At 44.8% G+C, this 19,927-nt stretch overlaps 1 protein-coding gene across 2 annotated transcripts in view; it reads left to right on the top strand.

Moving 5' to 3' along the window:
• The window catches only part of CAMKK1 (calcium/calmodulin dependent protein kinase kinase 1), a 558,925-nt gene that overhangs the window by 359,944 nt on the left and 179,054 nt on the right, over nucleotides 1-19,927 (top strand). For both annotated transcript variants that reach the window (XM_077296496.1, XM_077296497.1), the window contains exon 6: nucleotides 15,405-15,538. In XM_077296496.1, the coding sequence (XP_077152611.1) occupies nucleotides 15,405-15,538 (134 nt within the window). The remainder of the gene's footprint in view (nucleotides 1-15,404; nucleotides 15,539-19,927) is intronic.

Consider the following 19,927-nt stretch of genomic DNA (forward strand, 5'->3'; position numbering starts at 1 on the left):
CATATTACCACCACATAGTGACTGAATACTACAATACTGATCAGTATTTAAAAAAAAAAAAAAACAATATTATCACCATAAGTGCCAGTATTCACAGGAGATCTGTACTTAGTATGCAGTGTCTGTGTAGAGGTAATACAGAGATCACTGGTGACATTATACACAGGAGCTCTGTATATAATGTATAGGTAATACAGTGATCACTGGTGACATTGTACACAGGACCTCTGTATATAGTATACAGTGTATAGTGTCAGTGTATAGGTAACACTGACTCACCAGTGACGTCTCTAGGTGAAGTCCTTCATCTTTCATCCATTTCACAACTTCTACATTACACCACATGAAGAAAAAAAGGCGATATAGTGTTACTCTGCACAGTAACAGGACCGCCCCCCCATTTAAAACAGTATACTCAAAAAATAAATACATCACCGCAGTAATAATATCCCTTAATTAGCCCCTATGGTAATAATATTCCCCACCCTGGCCCCGTGTGTTTCATTCCTGGCTCCAGCCATATGTTCTCCCATCCTGCACTCATGAATATCCATTCTACACCATATGATCTCCCCATCCTGCCCCATCTGTCTCCATCGTATCCATCCTGCCCCATGATCCAATCCTGCCCCATGTCTTTCATTCTGCACCGTGTCTCCAATCATGCCCCGTGTCTACATTCTGCCCATGCCTCCAGTCCTGCCCCCAGTGTGTCCAGCATATTACCCACAGTGTGTCCAGCATATTACCCCCAGTGTGTCCAGCAATCTGCCCCAGTATGTCCAGCATATTGCCCCAGTGTCCAGCATTGCCCCAGACAGTGTCTCCAGCAATCTGCCCCAGTGTCTGACTCCAGCATATTGCCCCCAGTGTGTCCAGCATTGCCCCCAGACAGTGTGTCCAGCAATCTGCCCCAGTGTGTCCGGCAATCTGCCCCAGTGTGTCCAGTATATTACCACCAGTGTGTCCAGCAATCTGCCCCAGTATGTCCAATTGTCCAGCATTGCCCACAGTGTGTCCAGCATTGCCCCAGTGTCTCCAGCATTGCTCCAGTGTCTCCAGAATTGCCCCAGTGTCTCCAGCAATCATCTGCCCCAGTGTGTCCTCCAGCATTGCCCCCAGTGTGTCCAGCAATCTGCCCCAGTGTCTCCAGCATTGCCCCAGTGTCTCCAGCAATCATCTGCCCCAGTGTGTCCTCCAGCATTGCCCCCAGTGTGTCCAGCAATCTGCCCCAGTGTCTCCAGCATTGCCCCAGTGTCTCCAGCAATCATCTGCCCCAGTGTGTCCTCCAGCATTGCCCCCAGTGTGTCCAGCAATCTGCCCCAGTGTCTCCAGCATTGCCCGAGTGTCTCCAGCAATCATCTGCCCCAGTGTGTCCTCCAGCATTGCCCCCAGTGTGTCCAGCAATTTGCCCCAGTGTCTCCAGCATTGCCCCAGTGTCTCCAGCATTGCCCCAGTGTATCCAGCATTGCCCCAGTGTGTCCAGCAATCTGCCCCAGTGTCTCCAGCATTGCCCCAGTGTCTCCAGCAATCATCTGCCCCAGTGTGTCCTCCAGCATTGCCCCAGTGTGTCCAGCAATCTGCCCCAGTGTCTCCAGCATTGCCCCAGTGTCTCCAGCAATCATCTGCCCCAGTGTGTCCTCCAGCATTGCCCCCAGTGTGTCCAGCAATCTGCCCCAGTGTCTCCAGCATTGCCCCCAGTGTGTCTAGCAATCTGCCCCAGTGTCTCCAGCATTGCCCCAGTGTGTCCAGCAATCTGCCCCAGTGTCTCCAGCATTGCCCCAGTGTCTCCAGCAATCTGCCCCAGTGTCTCCAGCATTGCCCTAGTGTGTCCAGCATTGCCCCAGTGTCTCCAGCAATCTGCCCCAGTGTCTCCAGCATTGCCCCCAGTCAGTGTGTCCAGCAATCTGCCCCAGTGTCTCCATCATTGCCCCAGTGTCTCCAGCATTGCCCCAGTGTCTCCAGCAATCTGCCCCAGTGTCTCCAGCATTGCCCCCAGTCAGTGTGTCCAGTAATCTGCCCCAGTGTCTCCAGGATTGCCCCAGTGTCTCCAGAAATCTGCCCCAGTGTCTCCAGCATTGCCCCCAGTCAGTGTGTCCAGAAATCTGCCCCAGTGTATCCAGCATTGCCCCAGTGTCTCCAGCATTGCCCCAGTGTCTCCAGCATTGCCCCAGTGTCTCCAGCATTGCCCCAGTCAGTGTGTCCAGCAATCTGCCCCAGTGTCTCCAGCATTGCCCCAGTGTCTCCAGCATTGCCCCAGTGTGTCCTCCAGCATTGCCCCAGTGTGTCCAGCAATCTGCCCCAGTGTCTCCAGCATTGCCCCAGTGTCTCCAGCATTGCCCCAGTGTCTCCAGCAATCTGCCCCAGTGTCTCCAGCATTGCCCCCAGTCAGTGTGTCCAGTAATCTGCCCCAGTGTCTCCAGCATTGCCCCAGTGTCTCCAGAAATCTGCCCCAGTGTCTCCAGCATTGCCCCAGTCAGTGTGTCCTGCAATCTGCCCCAGTGTCTCCAGCATTGCCCCAGTGTCTCCAGCATTGCCCCAGTGTGTCCTCCAGCATTGCCCCCAGTGTGTCCACCGTTAGCTTATCAAAAAAAAACAAAAAAAAAAACAAAAACAAACAGAGTCTCCTCACCTGACCAGCGCTCCAGGCGGCGAGCTCCCTCCAGCAGCGCACACTCGCCGGTGACTGACAATGACGTCAGATGCCGGCGACGTGTGCGCTGCGGCCGACTTCAGCTGCCAGCCTCCAATTGGCTGGCGGCTGTTGTTAACTATTGACGTGCGGGTGACCCGGCCACCCCCCGCATTGTGCCGCCCGGGGCCGCCCGCCCCCCCCCCCCGCCCCCTCTTCCTACGCCACTGCAGTCACGACCAAAAGTGTTGGCACCCTTGAAATTATTCCAGAAATTTAAGTATTAAATTGATGCCATTACACATGTTTTGTTTTACACAAGTTAATTTCCTTGTGTGTATTGGAACACATGATGCCTGCAGGATAGCTTGAATTTCTTTGGAACTTGATTGGGGCTGTTTATCTACCATACTCACTATACTGCGATTGAACTATTCACCAATTTTTCTCTGCCGTCTAAGTCCAGGGAGATTAGCTACAGTGCCATGGGTTGTAATCTTCTAAATCATGTTGCACGCAAAGGACCATCAAGATCTCTGGAGATGTACTTATAACCTTGAGATTGTTGATATTTTTCAACAATTTTGGTTCTCAAATCTTCAGACAGTTCTCTTCTCTTTCTGTTCTCCATACTTAGTGTGGCACACAGACACACAATGCAAAGATTACGGTAAGTCGACTTCTTCACTTTTTATCTGGTTTCAGGTGTGATTTTCATATTGCCCACACCTCTTACTTGCCACAGGCGAGTTTAAACGAGCATCACATGCTCGGAACAAAGTTGTTTACCCAAATTTTGGAAAGGTGGCAACAATTTTGTCCAGCCCATCTTGGGATTTTTGTGTGAAGTTATGTCCAATTTCCCTTTTTTCCTCTTTTTTGTGTTGTTCCAATACACAGAAAGGAAATAAAGTGTTTATAACAAAACATGTGTAATTGCAATAATTTTCTGAGAGAAATGCTTCATTTTCAGTAAAAATGTTAAGAGTGCTAGCACTTTCGACCATGACTGTCTATAAAATAGAAGAATTCGCTTCAATTTCACCAGACAAAATTCAGATCTTCAATTCAGAAGATGACCATTGTTTTACCATCCAATATTTGACTAGTACTGAATAAGTGTTATTTTTGAATTGCAATATCTACAGAACAAATACCCAACTTGCTCTATTCAAATGAATAACTTCCTATTTACTAAGTGGGTTTACAGGAGGTTTAGTTAGACCTCTCAGCTTAAGGTACCTTCACACGAAACGACATTATAACGATATCGCTAGCAATCCGTGACGTTGCAGCGTCCTCGCTAGCGATATCGTTTCGTTTGACACGCAGCAGCGATCAGGATCCTGCTGTGATGTCGCTGGTCGCTGAATAAAGTCCAGAACTTTATTTGGTCGTCCGATCGCTGTGTATCGTTGTGTTTGAAAGCAAAAGCAACGATACCAGCGATATTTTACACTGGTAACCAGGGTAAACATCGGGTTACTAAGCGCAGGGCCGCGCTTAGTTACCCGATGTTTACCCTGGTTACTAGCGTAAAATGTAAAAAAAACAAACAGCACATACTCACATTGCGTCCCCTGCAGTCTGCTTCCTCCTCTGACTCAGCGCCGCAAAGTGAAAGTGAAAGCAGCACAGCGGTGACGTCACCGCTCTGCTCTCACTGTACGGCGCTCAGTCAGTCAGGAAGTGGACGCAGGGGGACGTGAATGTAAGTATGTGCTGTTTTTTTTTTTTAGATTTTACGCTGGTAACCAGGGTAAACATCGGGTTACTAAGCGCGGCCCTGCGCTTAGTTACCCGATGTTTACCCTGGTTACCAGGGGACCTCGGCATAGTTGATCGCTGGAGAGCGGTCTGTGTGACAGCTCTCCAGCGACCAAACAGCGACGCTGCAGCGATCTACATAGTTGTCGCTATCGCTGCAGCGTCGCTTCGTGTGAAGGTACCTTTACGCCCAGCCTAAATGAGATTTGTACAAATGAGTTTTAGCTTTTTGGATAATACTGCAGGTTTTATTCTTCACACTGTAATGGATTAGGGGATGAAAGTGTAATCATTCTTCACATTGAACTACATTATAATACTGAAATACTGTATGTCAGCGATAAGTTATGAGATCATTTAGAGCATCTTATTTTCACTGTATTCTCAAGCTTTAGTCGTGGATGCATTAACCCCTTCACCCCGAATCCTGTTTTCACCTTACTGTCCAGGCCAGTTTTTACAGTTCTGACCACTGACAGTTTATGAAGTTATAGCTCTGGAACATTTCAATGGATCCCTCTGATTCCAAATATGTTTTCTTGTGACATATTGTACTTCATGATAGTGGTAAAATTTCTTTGATATGACTTGCGTTTATTTGTGAAAAAAAAAAGAAATTTGTAAAAAATGTTATAAACATCTGTATGTTATAATTGATTTTTGTAACTAATGTGTTGTGTATGTGCATCTCTTCCAATGCATGGCTAATCATACTGAAATATAATACCATCTTGTTCCTAGTGGTAATTGTATTTTGTAAATGCGTACTCCATGCATGTTGCATTGTGGTGGCTTTGTACTTTCACGTCCACATGTGCCTTTATTACTTGCCTGGTCTAGTTACCATATATACTGTACATATAGCACGCCACCAGCAGCAAGGCGCGGGAGCGCTGCTCAGCATCAGCACAGATCAGGTCCCCTACTTATTGGACATTGTCCTTCTGTATCCACACTACTACTGCATACCAGCAGCAACTCTTATACCCATTTAGGGTTTCACAATAAACCTACATTCTACTATTGAAGCGACTTATGAGTAAGACTCGGGAGGGTCGAAACGTCAAAAATTTATTTGGTCGCTCATTGTACATATTTTGCTCCCATATTGATGTTATGTGTTAGGTGTCGAGTTCCCGCCTCTGCAGACGTCGGTCCCAGCGTCTGACTCAGGCTGATACTGGGCGACTGGTTTCTACTGTTCTTCCAGGCTCTGCCTTTGTAGCCAGTACTGGTCAGCAACGAGCAGATGTCTCTGAGACTAAGTCCTGCTTTTCCCCTTCTGAACATGCCCAGGGTAAGACCTCTCATTGGAGGTCGGGACTCACATGCTCAGATTCTGCAGCAGCTCCCATTGGTCCTCTAGGAAGGTCCTGAAGTTGCTCAGGTACTGTAGCAGCTCTCATTGGTCCTCTAGGAAGGTCCTGAAGTTTCTGCAGCTATAAAAGGTTTGCATGGCCGCACGGCCATGCGCTAGTATCAAACCAATGTCTATGAGCTCAGCGCCAGTGTGGTCATGTTTGGATGCGGTTAGGGTTTGCCTGAAATAAGCCGCTAAAATACCGGCACCTCCGGTGAGGAGTTGTTTGTCTGTTTTCTCTGACTGCATGACCACAGTTTGCTCTGGTTGGTAGCTGTGTACCTCTGTGAGGTTAACAGGGCAAAGCATCTTGTTCCTAGCGACTCTGTGGAGTTAACAGAGTTCGCTTATACCGCCATATAGCACCACCATTTGCCAGCAGCAGGTTCCTCTCCTGCACGGTGGACCCCGGGTTGTGAACGCACCTAATAATACATATATACACTCACCGGCCACTTTATTAGGTACACCATGCTAGTAACGGGTTGGACCCCCTTTTGCCTTCAGAACTGCCTCAATTCTTCGTGGCATAGATTCAACAAGGTGCTGGAAGCATTCCTCAGAGATTTTGGTCCATATTGACATGATGGCATCACACAGTTGCCGCAGATTTGTCGGCTGCACATCCCAAAGATGCTCCATACAAGGCAGGATGGATCCATGCTTTCATGTTGTTTACGCCAAATTCTGACCCTACCATCCGAATGTCGCAGCAGAAATCGAGACTCATCAGACCAAGCAACGTTTTTCCAATCTTCTACTGTCCAATTTCGATGAGCTTGTACAAATTGTAGCCTCAGTTTCCTGTTCTTAGCTGAAAGGAGTGGTACCCGGTGTGGTCTTCTGCTGCTGTAGCCCATCTGCCTCAAAGTTCGACGCAATGTGCGTTCAGAGATGCTCTTAGGCCTACCTTGGTTGTAACGGGTGGCGATTTGAGTCACTGTTGCCTTTCTATCAGCTCGAACCAGTCTGCCCATTCTCCTCTGACCTCTGGCATCAACAAGGCATTTCCGCCCACAGAACTGCCGCTCACTGGATTTTTTTTCTTTTTCGGACCATTCTCTGTAAACCCTAGAGATGGTTGTGCGTGAAAATCCCAGTAGATCAGCAGTTTCTGAAATACTCAGACCAGCCCTTCTGGCACCAACAACCATGCCACGTTCAAAGGCACTCAAATCACCTTTCTTCCCCATACTGATGCTCGGTTTGAACTGCAGGAGATTGTCTTGACCATGTCTACATGCCTAAATGCACTGAGTTGCCGCCATGTGATTGGCTGATTAGAAATTAAGTGTTAACAAGAAGTTGGACAGGTGTACCTAATAAAGTGGCCGGTGAGTGTATATATATATACTCTGTGCGTTCCGCCAACCCTAACATTATGTGAATTAAACTTTACTATTTTTTGCATACAATTACCAATAGAGTGTGCGGTGTATCAATATATCTTATACTTCAGTATAAGCTGAGATTTTCAGCCCATTTTTTTTAGGCGGAAAGTGCCCATCTCGGCTTATACTTGAGTCATTGTCCCAGGGGATTGGGGGGGGGAGCGGCAGCTATCAAATCATACTCACCTGCTCCTGGTGCTTTTCTGCATGTCCCTGCTTCCCCGGCGCCCGCAGATCTTCCTGTGTTCAGTGGTCACGTGGTACCGCTCATTAAAGTAATGAATATGGACGCCACTCCCATAGGGGTGGAGCGCATATTCATTACTTTAATGAGCAGTACAAGTGACAGCTGAACACAGGAACAAGGTCGGAGACTATCGCAGGGACCGCTCCGGAAGGGTGAGTATAACGGGGGAGGGTGAGCATTACGATATTCACCTGTCCCCGTTCCACCACTGTGCGCCACTCCGTCTTCCACGTCCTCTGGCTGTGACGTTTAGGTCAGAGGGCGCAATGACGTGGTTAGTGTGCGCGCCGCCCTCTGCCTGAACAGTCACTGCAGAGAGATGGAAGACAGAGCGGCGCATGGCGGTGGAACGGGGACAGGTGAATATCGCAAGTGCCGGTGTCTCCGCCTGCTCAGGGCAAAAGGTGAGTATGTCATTTTTTTTTAATCGCAGCAGCAGCATATGGGGCAAATTTTTCTATGGAGCATCTTATGGGGCCATAATCAACTTTTATAGAGCATTGCATGGGGCAAATGTTTCTATGGAGCATCTTATTGGGCCATTATTAACCTTTATACAGCATTATATGGGGCAAATGTTTCTATGGAGCATCTTATGGGGCCATAATCAACCTTTGTTCAGCATTATATGGGGCAAATGTTTCTATGAAGCATCTTATGGGGCCATAATCAACCTTTATGTAGCATTATATGGGGCAAATGTTTTCTATGGAGCATTTTATAGGGCCATAATCAACTTTTATGCAGCATTATATGGGGCACATTTTCTATGGAGCATCTTATGGGGCCATAATCAACTTTTATGCAGGATTGTATGGGGCAAATATTTCTATGGAGCATCTTATGGGCCATAATCAACCTTTCTGCAGCATTATATGGGGCATATTTTTGTATGAACCATCTTATGGGGCCCATCATAAACTTTATGGGGCATATTTTATTATGGAGCATCTTATGGGGCTCATCATGAACTTTATGGAGCTTTATATGGGGCTCCTGATTCAATATGGATATTCAAAAACACTTAACCTACTGATGTCTCAATTAATTGTACTGTTAATGGTATCTACGGTATTTTTATTTTTGAAACTTACCAGTAGCTGCTGCATTTCCCATCCTAGGCTTATTCTCGAGTCATTATGTTTTCCCAGTTTTTTGTGGAAAAATTAAGGGTCTCGGCTTATACTTGGGTCGGCTTATACTCGAGTATATACGGGTATTTACTTAATTATTATTTTTCTATTGTGGAGCTCTAATAATTGTCCCATATGGTTCTATCTGTCGGGGGTGTTGTTTATCCACCATGTTCTTGTACATGTTTTTAATTGATTTTAATGTTTGTTATAGATAACCAACAACGTGATATAGAGTCAAAGCCCAAGATTCTCTCTCCTTCAAATATCAAACAGCATAGAGAATAAATTTAAAATATAACCTTTAATTATATCTATTAAAACTACCTTATAGAAAATAGTGACCAAGTGTAAAAAAAAAAAAAAATTATAAAAACGCACTTATCCACTATATGTCCAATCGGACCAAGCAATATAGGTATATCAATGTCTCTTATAATAGACACCCTATATCGTATAATAGTGACCAATTCCAATTCCGATCAACATTTAGATTGGATAACAAATCACATACATTTATGGACCGTGAGGCTAAATCAAAGGATCCTAATGACATATGCGATACTTGATCCATAGAGCACTTATCACGATCTCCATGTGGACTTGCTTGCTTAGGTGCATATATCAATTTCCACAGTGTTTAACAAAAAATAATTAGGAAAGATCTCACCCATCAGCAGTTCAGGTACCGACCATTACTTCCTCATTTTCCAGGCAGCCGGTCTCCATGCACAGGAGTGGGGCACTCTCAACCTGTTACGCCCTGTAAAGGCTAATACGGCCCTGTCCCCATTAACTCCCGCCCTTACAAGGGCAGTCCACAGCTGACCCTTACAACATCAGCCCTACTTGTCCCTGTGTGTCCCAATGCATTTCATGACCATTGAGAGCCCGAGAGTCAAAGAGAGAGAACCCCCGTTTTTTCTGTAAATAGCTATGTACCCTAACAGAGTGTGAATTTCCCCTGATGAGTCTAAGAATTGATGAAACGTGTTGGGACACACAGGGACAAGTAGGGCTGATGTTGTAAGGGTCAGCTGTGGACTGCCCTTGTAAGGGCGGGAGTTAATGGGGACAGGGCCGTATTAGCCTTTACAGGGCATAACAGGTTGAGAGTGCCCCACTCCTGTGCATGGAGACCGGCTGCCTGGAAAATGAGGAAGTAATGGTCGGTACCTGAACTGCTGATGGGTGAGATCTTTCCTAATTATTTTTTGTTAAACACTGTGGAAATTGATATATGCACCTAAGCAAGCAAGTCCACATGGAGATCGTGATAAGTGCTCTATGGATCAAGTATCGCATATGTCATTAGGATCCTTTGATTTAGCCTCACGGTCCATAAATGTATGTGATTTGTTATCCAATCTAAATGTTGATTGGAATTGGTCACTATTATACGATATAGGGTGTCTATTATAGGAGACATTGATATACCTATATTGCTTGGTCCGATTGGACATATAGTGGATAAGTGAGTTTTTATATATTTTTTTTTTTTTACACTTGGTCACTATTTTCTATAAGGTAGTTTTAATAGATATAATTAAAGGTTATATTTTAAATTTATTCTCTATGCTGTTTAATGTTTGTTATAGTTAAAGTGTCCAATAAAGGTTACTACTGTATTTATAGTTATCATCTTGTTGGGTGTGCACACCATATTCTATTTGCCTCCTGGATTGCAGATTTTCCCAGAAGAGTTTGCGGATTCCATATAAAGAGCCCCTAAGTGCTAAAAAAGCAGAATCCCTCCCTCAAGTGACCCCATTTTGGAAATTGTACCCCTTTGGGAATTTATCTACAGCTGTAGTGATGATTTTGACTCAATGGTTGTTTTCCAGAAACAAGCAGCAGTGGATTTGCTGAGTGAAAATTGCAAATTACCGTTATAGTGACCAGTACATTATGCCCAGCTCATGCTTCTGGAGACATGCACCTGTAAATTAGGCGAGCTCTCATCACTACAGAAATGCCAAACCTGTGGGTACTAAATGTGGTTTAGGCACACTGGGGCTCAGAAGGGAGGATGGACATTTGGATTTGAGATCGGATAATTTGCTGAATTTATTTTGGGGGCGAGGAGCCATTTCGCCTTTCTAGAGCCTTTATGCTACCAGTAACATGGAAGCCCCCTATTTTTCCGTTAACAGATGACAAACCTGAGTGAGGGCTAGCTTTTTTTGTGGATTGAGTTGAAGCTATTGTTGGGAACATTTTACATAACATTTATGATCACATTTATCCGGCGCTCTACGTTGAGCACTTACATTGGGGTTTCCATCTAAATCTCCAAGTGACGTGACAGATGAAACCCCCAATCAGGGCCGGACTGGGACTAAAATTCAGCCCTGGCATTTGAAGTTACACAGGCCCACTTGTCGCCTGGTGACTGTATAATATCTTTGTACACTTGTAGGTTACAAGAAGCGAGGGGAGTGTAACACGACTATATAACATATAATCACAGCTGTATCCAGCATTACAGTACAGCCCCCATAGAATGTAATGCAGCCAGCCCCCATAGAATGTAATACAGCCCAGTCCCCATAGAATGTAATACAGCACAGCCCCCATAGAATGTAATACAGCCCCCATAGAATGTAATGCAGCACAGACCCCATAGAATGTAATGCAGCACAGCCCCCATAGAATGTAATACAGCACAGCCCCCATAGAATGTAATACAGCACAGCCCCATAGAATGTAATACAGCACAGCCCCCATAGAATGTAATACAGCACAGCCCCCATAGAATGTAATACAGCCCAGCCCCATAGAATGTAATACAGCACAGCCCCCATAGAATGTAATACAGCACAGCCCCCATAGAATGTAATGCAGCACAGCCCCCATAGAATGTAATACAGCACAGCCCCCATCGAATGTAATACAGCACAGCCCCATAGAATGTAATACAGCACAGCCCCCCATAAAATGTAATACAGCACAGCCCCCATAGAATGTAATGCAGCAGAGCCCCATAGAATGTAATACAGCACAGTTCCCATAGAATGTAATACAGCCCAGCCCCATAGAATGTAATGCAGCACAGCCCCCATAGAATGTAATGCAGCACAGCCCCCATAGAATGTAATACAGCACAGCCCCATAGAATGTAATGCAGCACAGCCCCCATAGAATGTAATACAGCCAGCCCCTATAGAATGTAATACAGCACAGCCCCCATAGAATGTAATACAGCACAGCCCCCATAGAATGTAATGCAGCACAGCCCCCATAGAATGTAATACAGCACAGCCCCCATCGAATGTAATACAGCACAGCCCCATAGAATGTAATACAGCACAGCCCCCCATAGAATGTAATACAGCACAGCCCCCATAGAATGTAATGCAGCAGAGCCCCATAGAATGTAATACAGCACAGTTCCCATAGAATGTAATACAGCCCAGCCCCATAGAATGTAATGCAGCACAGCCCCCATAGAATGTAATGCAGCACAGCCCCCATAGAATGTAATACAGCACAGCCCCATAGAATGTAATGCAGCACAGCCCCCATAGAATGTAATGCAACAGAGCCCCATAGAATGTAATGCAGCCCCCCCAAAAAAATAGCCCCACAATCCAGTTATCACTCATTGATATATATATATATATATATATATATATATATATATATATATATATATATATATATAATTTAAAAAAAACTCTACTCACCTCTCCTCTTGCCCCGCACTGCTCCTGGCTCCGGTCTCAGCAGCTGCAGTCTGCCCGCCCGACACACGGCAGGTGCGCGATGATATGACGTCATCGCGCACACGCAGTATCAGCACTAGGCAGAGCGGGGAATGATGGGAGAGGGAGCGTCAGCAGGCGCTCTCTCCTCCATCATTGCATTCAACTGTCTATGACGCCGGTATAGTTGAATGCGGGGTGGGGACTGTGCCGACAGCGGGGGGACTGCGCCGACAGCGGGGGGAGTGCGCCGACAGCAGGGGGAGTGTGCCGACAGCGGGAGGTGTGTGCCGACAGCAGTGGGAGTGTGCCGACAGCAGTGGGAGTGTGCCGACAGCGGCACACTCGAGCGGCCCACTACTGCCACTGGCCCTTCTGGCATTTGCCAGAACTGCTCGATGGCCAGTCCGGCCCTGCCCCCAATGGATTAATTCACTATGATAAGGCATCAGAGCTACTCTGTACTCCATCTGGCCTTTTTTTAGCGGTGTCCTTCTTTTCAGGAGTGCACAAAACTGTGGCTGACGGCATTTTCATGCAGTCCTAGAAGACGGACACCGCCAGATCACAGGTCCTATGGCGTCCACAGTGTCTCCATCTGCCTCATTATAGGGAATCTTCTGCCAGAGGATCCATCTGAACCACATATTTCAGAGATTTACACGGAAACCCCGGTGTAAGCACTCAGCGCAGAGCGCAGGATAAATGTGTGCCGAGCCTTACTGTGATCTTTGGGAAGCAGAAGGAAAAATCAACAGCATGTGAAGAATTGATTGATTATATGTATTTTTTATGACATTCCTCGTGCGGTATAAGTGATTAGGCGACTTTATTCTTCAGGTCAGTGTAATTACAGCGATACCAGATTTATATTGGGTTTTTTATGTTTATGAGCTATAATTTTTCCATATTTCTACCATCAGAGTCATATTATAACTTGTTTTTTGCGGGACGAGCTGACTTTTTATTGGTACCATTTTTGGACATGTGACTATTTTTTCATCTCTTTCTATTCCGATTTTTGGGAGACACAATGAACAAAAACCAGCAATTTAGGAATTGCATTTTTTTTATACCCTTCTGCGTGTGGTATAATTGGTAAGGCAGCTTTATTCTTCAGGTCAGTACGATTACAGCGATACTGAATTTATATATTTTTTTATGTTTTGGTGCTTTTTCACAATAAAAACTATTTTATAGAAAAAATAATTATTTTTGCATCGCTATAAATTTTTTAAATTTTTCTGCTGATGGATCTGTATGATGGCCTGTTTTTTTGCAGAACAAAATAACGTTTTCAATGGAACCATTTTTATTTACATTTGTCTTTTTGATCGCGTTTTAATGCACTTTTTGTTCTGGGGTATGATGAAGTATTGTTTTTTGCCTCGTTTTTTATTTATTTATGGTGTTAACTAGTGGGATAGTTTTATAGACCAGGTTGTTTTGGACGTGGCAATACCAAATGTGTACGTTTTATTTATTTTTACATAAATAAATGTATTTATTGGAATAATACACTTTTAATATTTATTTTTTTACTGTATGGTGTCAGATACTGATCTTATACTCTGCACTGCAGAGCATCACATCAGCATCTGACAGGCAGGGAAGGAGGCATGTCAGCGCCTTCTCTCAGCAGGCACTCGCAAGCCACTTTTCCTGCAGGACCCGGAAGGACCCCAAGGCCATCTTGGGGCTAGGGGTCTCCATGGAGACCACCAGGACAACACGATTGCATCGGAACTAATTTCCTTTGCAATGCTCCTCTATGCCGTTATCACTGCCGACAGGGGCATCAGAGGGGTAAAATGCCCGCGATCGGTGCTAGCACCGATCGTGGGCGATGCTGCGGGGTGTCACACAGAGCTGACATCCGCACCCGATCACCATAGCGCTCAGCGTGAGGTTGCGCGATCGATGCGCCGTACCTGTACTGCCGTTGGCGGGATGTCAATATTTGTAGAAAAAAACAACTTAAATTATATTCATTCAATCTCTCAAAAGTGTAAAAATCAGCAGAGAGATGAAAACTCTTCATGTTAAACCCATAGTACAAAGATGGAAAATGTATTCATTTTAAGTTACCGTAGTTGTCTAAGTAAAGACATAGCTGGCATTTCACAAGTTTCTTGTTGGGGTACACTGCAACAAAATGCCATCCTAACTAAATAAATTGACACTTTTGCTTTTGTTTTAGAGCCTGCATATTCAGAATTTGTAAAATATTGGATTTCTGAAAAAATAATTTACTTACTACTGTTACAGTCATTATGTTGTTCCTTCTAACTAGTAAAACAATGCTCGGTGTAGGGTTATTTCTCTGACGTGAAATAGATTTCTGTGCACTTCCGATATGTGATTGAAGGTCACATGATATTAAGTCCATGCATGATTTATTACATTATTACAACAAATACAGCTCTGGCAAAAATTAAGAGACCACCACATCCATACCCTGTCATGGCAAGTCTAATCTCCAGACCTGAACCCCATTGAAAACCTCTGGAATGTAATCAAGAGGATGATGGATAGTCACAAGCCATCAAACAAAGAAGAACTGTTTACATTTTTGCGCCAGAAGCAGAGTGAAAGACTGGTGGAAAGCATGCCAAGACGCATGAAAGCTGTGATTAAAAATCATGGTTATTCCACAAAATATTGATTTCTGAACTCTTCCTGAGTTAAAGCATTAGTATTGTTGTTTCTAAATGATTATGGACTTGTTTTCTTTGCATTATTTGAGGTCTGAAAGCATTTTTTTTTTAAATTTTGACCATTTCTCCTTTTCAGAAAAAAAATACAAAATGTATTGCTTGGAAATTCGGAGACATGTTGTCAGAAGTTTATAGAATAACAGAACAATTTACATTTTACTCAAAAATATACCTATAAAGAGAAAAATCAGACAAACTGAAGATTTTGCAGTGGTCTCTTAATTTTTGCCAGAGCTGTAGATGAAACTACAGTAAATGATATGTATAACTAGCATCTTGTAGAAGTACATAACTTCCCACTGTCATAGAGGTTGATGGAAACTTGTGGTAACACGGAATGAGATACAAATGTCAATTGTAAAAAAAAGTCCTTACATTTGTTCATTCATATTTTATATCAGTCCTTGTCTTCTCTCAAAATGTTTATTTTTGTATCCCTTCTTATTTTGGTAGGTCGACCACCCCCCAGAGGATCAAAAACTGCATCTGGTGATCAAGCAAAGCCAATGGCTCCATTGGACAGAGTTTATCAAGAGATAGCAATTTTGAAAAAGTTAGACCATATTAATATTGTCAGATTGATTGAGGTAGGTGTAAACAGTTAAATCATCTGAATATTATGTAATATGCGTAGGATTTTTAGTTTTAAAGGTAGAACTTTTTGACTTGATGCAATATAGAAAATCAAAATGTGATTCAAAGGTTATTTTGAAAAATCTCTTTGTAGTGACCCAATGCTTTCTTTTTATCTTAGAAAAATATTAAAGGTAATTATTTCATTAGTCATCTCATTATTATCACAAAATTGCAACGCAAAGGATCACCTATAAACCGTGTCGGACTGGGGTTTCAAGGACCCACCAGTAACCAACTTCAGGGCTCAACTTTTCAACTACATGCAAGTGTGACATTATCCTCTATCACAAATTTATATAACAATGAACTGGGTAGATTGTTAAATGAATAGGACGCTGCCATTGTCTGTACATAGTGATTCAATTATATTGTGCCATGTACTGCTTATACAGTATAACAGGGTGGTGGCCCACTCTTGTACAGGAGCTCACTAGAGGATTCTCCTGTAGGCCAGTCCAAGCCTGCCTACAACCTCTGCACAGGTCACAGAGTATGTCTAAACACTCTCTAATATTGCAAAACTATTTGGAGGCTTGGGCTGAGAAATGGCAATTAGAGTTTAATGTGGATAAATGTAAGGTTATGTACTAAATTGTAAAACACTAGGTGAAACGGTCACTGAAAAAGACTTGGGTGAACTAGAATGAGTTCGAGAAGAGCGACCAAGGTTATTCATGGAATGACTGAACTGCAATACCCAGACAGGTTATCAAACTCATTTATTCAGTTTGGAAAAACGAAGGCTTAGGAATGATGTGATTACAATTTACAAATATATGAGCGAACAGTGCAGAGATCTTTCTAATGATCATTTTACACTTAGGCACGTGACGAGGACAAGGGGGTTTCCTCTATATCTGTAGGAAAGAAGGTGTAACCATAATCAGGGAGACAGATTCTTTACTGTATGAGCAGTGAGACTATGGAACTCAGTGATTCAGTGCTAAAATTCAAGAAGGGCCTGGACGTCTTTCTTGATAAATATAATATTACAGTTTATGGGCACTAGATCCTGTGATGGAAGTTGATCTGAATGGAGTCGAGAATTAATTTTCCCCCTACATGTAGGTATTGCTCTGTCTGACCGATGAGGTTTTTACCTTCCTCTAGAGTCTAGATGAACATGTTGGGCTATAAGTTAAACTCTATGGACTTAAGTCTACCTTCAACCTTAACCCCTTAACGACCGCCGATATGCCTTTTAACGGCGGCCGCTAAGGGTACTTAAACCACAGCGCCGTTAATTAACGGCGCTGTGGAAAAAGTGAATAGCGCCCCCCAGAGTCGGATTTTCTCTGGGGTCTCGGTTGCCAAGGGTAGCCGAGACCCCAGAGAACATGATTCTGGGGGTTTTTACCGACCCCTGAGTTGCGATCGCCGGTAATTAACCGTTTACCGGCGGTCGCAACAAAAAAAAAAAAACGCGATTTGCCATTTAATTTCTCTGTCCTCCGATGTGATGGCACATCGGAGGACAGAGAAATAGTGTCCCCGATGGCCACCAATAGCCCTCCAATACTCACCTATCTCCCCCGGTGCTCCTCGTGGCTCCCGATGGGCGCCGCCATCTTTTTTCCGGGAAAAAATGGCGGGCGCATGCGCAGTGCGCCCGCCGCCCGGCACCCGGAAGATCTTTGGGGTCTCGGCTGCCGGGGGTAGCTGAGACCCCAAAGAACATGATCGGGTTCGGTTTTTACCGACCCCTGTTTTGCGATCGCCGGTAATTAAATGTTTACCGGCGACCGCAAAAAAAAAAAAGCGATCTGTAATTCTCTGTCCTCTGATGTGATCGCACATCAGAGGACAGAGAAATAGGGGGATTCGGGGACCCTATCATACTCACCCGGTGTCCCCTAAAATTAGGGTTAGGGCTAGGGTTAGGGTTAGGGCTAGGGTTAGGGTTAGGGCTAGGGTTAGGGCTAAAGTTAGGGCTAGGGTTGGGGCTAAATTTAGGGTTAGGGCTAGGGTTAGGGTTAGGCTACTTTCACACTAGCGTTTTTTGGCTTCCGTCGCAATGCGTCGTTGGAGAAAAAACGCATCCTGCAAAAGTGCGTTTTTTTCTCCATTGACTTGCATTAGCGACACATTGCGACGGATTGCCACACGTCGCATCCGTCGTGCGACGGATGCGTAGTGCTTTGGCGGACCGTCGGCACAAAAAAACACTACATGTAACTTTTTTTGTGCGACTTGTCCGGAACTCCGCCCCCACCTCCCCGCACCTCACAATGGGGCAGCGGATGCGTTGAAAAAACAGCATCCTCTGCACCCATTGTGCGGCACTTACAACACTAGCGTCGGTACGTCGGCCCGACACACTGCGATGGGCCGAGTACGACGCTAGTGTGAAAGTAGCCTTAGGCTTCTTTCACACTTGCGTCGGTACGGGGCGGTCGCAATGCGTCAGCCCGACGTACCGACGCACGTTGTGAAAATTGTGCACAACGTGGGCAGTGGATGCAGTTTTTCAACGCATCCGCTGCCCAGTCTGTCTTGGGGAGGAGGGGGCAGAGTTACGGCCACGCATGCGCGGAAATGGCGGACGCGACATACAAAAAAAAGGTTACATTGAACTTTTTTTGTGACGACGGTCCGCCAAAACACAACGGATCCAGTGCACGATGGACGCGACGTGTGGCCATCCGTCGGTAATACAAGTCTATGGGCAAAAAAGGCATCCTGTGGGCACATTTGCAGGATCCGTTTTTTGTCCAAAACGACGGATTGTGACGGATGCCACACGACGCAAGTGTGAAAGTAGCCTTAGGGTTAGGGTTGGGGCTAAAGTTAGGGCTAGGGTTAGGGTTAAATTTAGGGTTAGGATTGGGGCTAAAGTTAGGGTTAGGGCTAGGGTTGGGGCTAAAATTAGGGTTAGGGTTGGGGCTAAAGTTAGGGATAGAGTTGGGATTAGGGTTAGGGTTTGGATTAGGGTTGGTAGTAGGGTTACGGTTGGGATTAGGGTTACGTTTGGGATTAGGGTTGGGATTAGGGTTAGGGTTGGGATTAGGGTTAAGGTTAGGGTTGGGATTAGGGTTAGGGGTGTATTGGGATTAGGGTTAGGTTTGAGGTTAAGGTTGAGATTAGGGTTAGGGGTGTGTTGGATTTAGGGTTTTGATTAGGGTTATGGTTAGAGTTGAGATTAGGGCTGTTTTGGGGTTAGGGTTGTGATTATCGTTAGGGTTGTGATTAGGATTATGGATCGGGTTGAGATTAGGGTTAGGGGTGTGTTGGAGTTAGGGTTGGAGTTAGAATTGGGGGGTTTCCACTGTTTAGGTACATCAGGGGGTCTCCAAACACGACAGAAATTTTGCGCTAAAAAAGTCAAATGGTGCTCCCTCCCTTCTGAGCTCTGCCGTGTGCCCAAACAGTGGTTTACCCCCACATATGGGGCATCAGCGTACTCGGGATAAATTGACAACAACTTTTGGGGTCCAATTTCTCCTGTTACCCTTGTGAAAATAAAAACTTGGGGGCTAAAATTCTTTTTTGTGGGAAAAAAAATATTTTTTTATTTTCACTACTCTGCATTATAAACTTCTGTGAAGCACTTGGGCATTCAAAGTTCTCACCACATATCTAGATAAGTTCCTTAGGGGGTCTAGTTTCCAAAATGGGGTCACTTGTTGGGGGGTTTCTACTGTTTAGGTACATCAGTGGCTCTGCAAACGCAACATAACACCCGCAGACCATTCTATCAAAGCCTGCATTCCAAAATGGCGCTCCTTCCCTTCCGAGCTCAGCCATGCGCCCAAACAGTGGTTTACCCCCACATATGGGGTACCACCATACTCAGGACAAATTGGACAACAATTTTTGGGGTCCAATTTCTCTTGTTACCCTTGTGAAAAAAAAAATTTGGGGGCTAAAAAGTCTTTTTTTGTGGGAAAAAAATATATTTTTTATTTTCACTACTCTGCATTATAAACTTCTGTGAAGCACTTGGGCATTCAAAGTTCTCACTACACATCTAGATAAGTTCCATGGGGGGTCTAGTTTCCAAAATGGGGTCACTTTTGGGGGGTTTCTACTGTTTAGGCACATCAGGGGCTCTCCAAACGCGACATGGCGTCCGATCTCAATTCCAGTCAATTTTGCATTGAAAAGTCAAATGGCGCTCCTTTGCTTCCGAGCTCAGCCATGCGCCCAAATAGTGGTTTACCCCCATATATGGGGTGTCGGCGTACTCAGGACAAATTGTACAACAACTTCTGGGGTCCATTTTCTCCTGTTACCCTTGGTAAAATAAAAATTTGGAGGCAAAAAGATTTTTGTAGAAAAAATGCGATTTTTTTATTTTCACGGCTCTACGTTATAAACTTCTGTGAAGCACCTGGGGGTTT

Source organism: Ranitomeya variabilis, chromosome 3 (assembly GCF_051348905.1).
Source record: "Ranitomeya variabilis isolate aRanVar5 chromosome 3, aRanVar5.hap1, whole genome shotgun sequence".
Lineage (NCBI taxonomy): Eukaryota > Metazoa > Chordata > Amphibia > Anura > Dendrobatidae > Ranitomeya > Ranitomeya variabilis.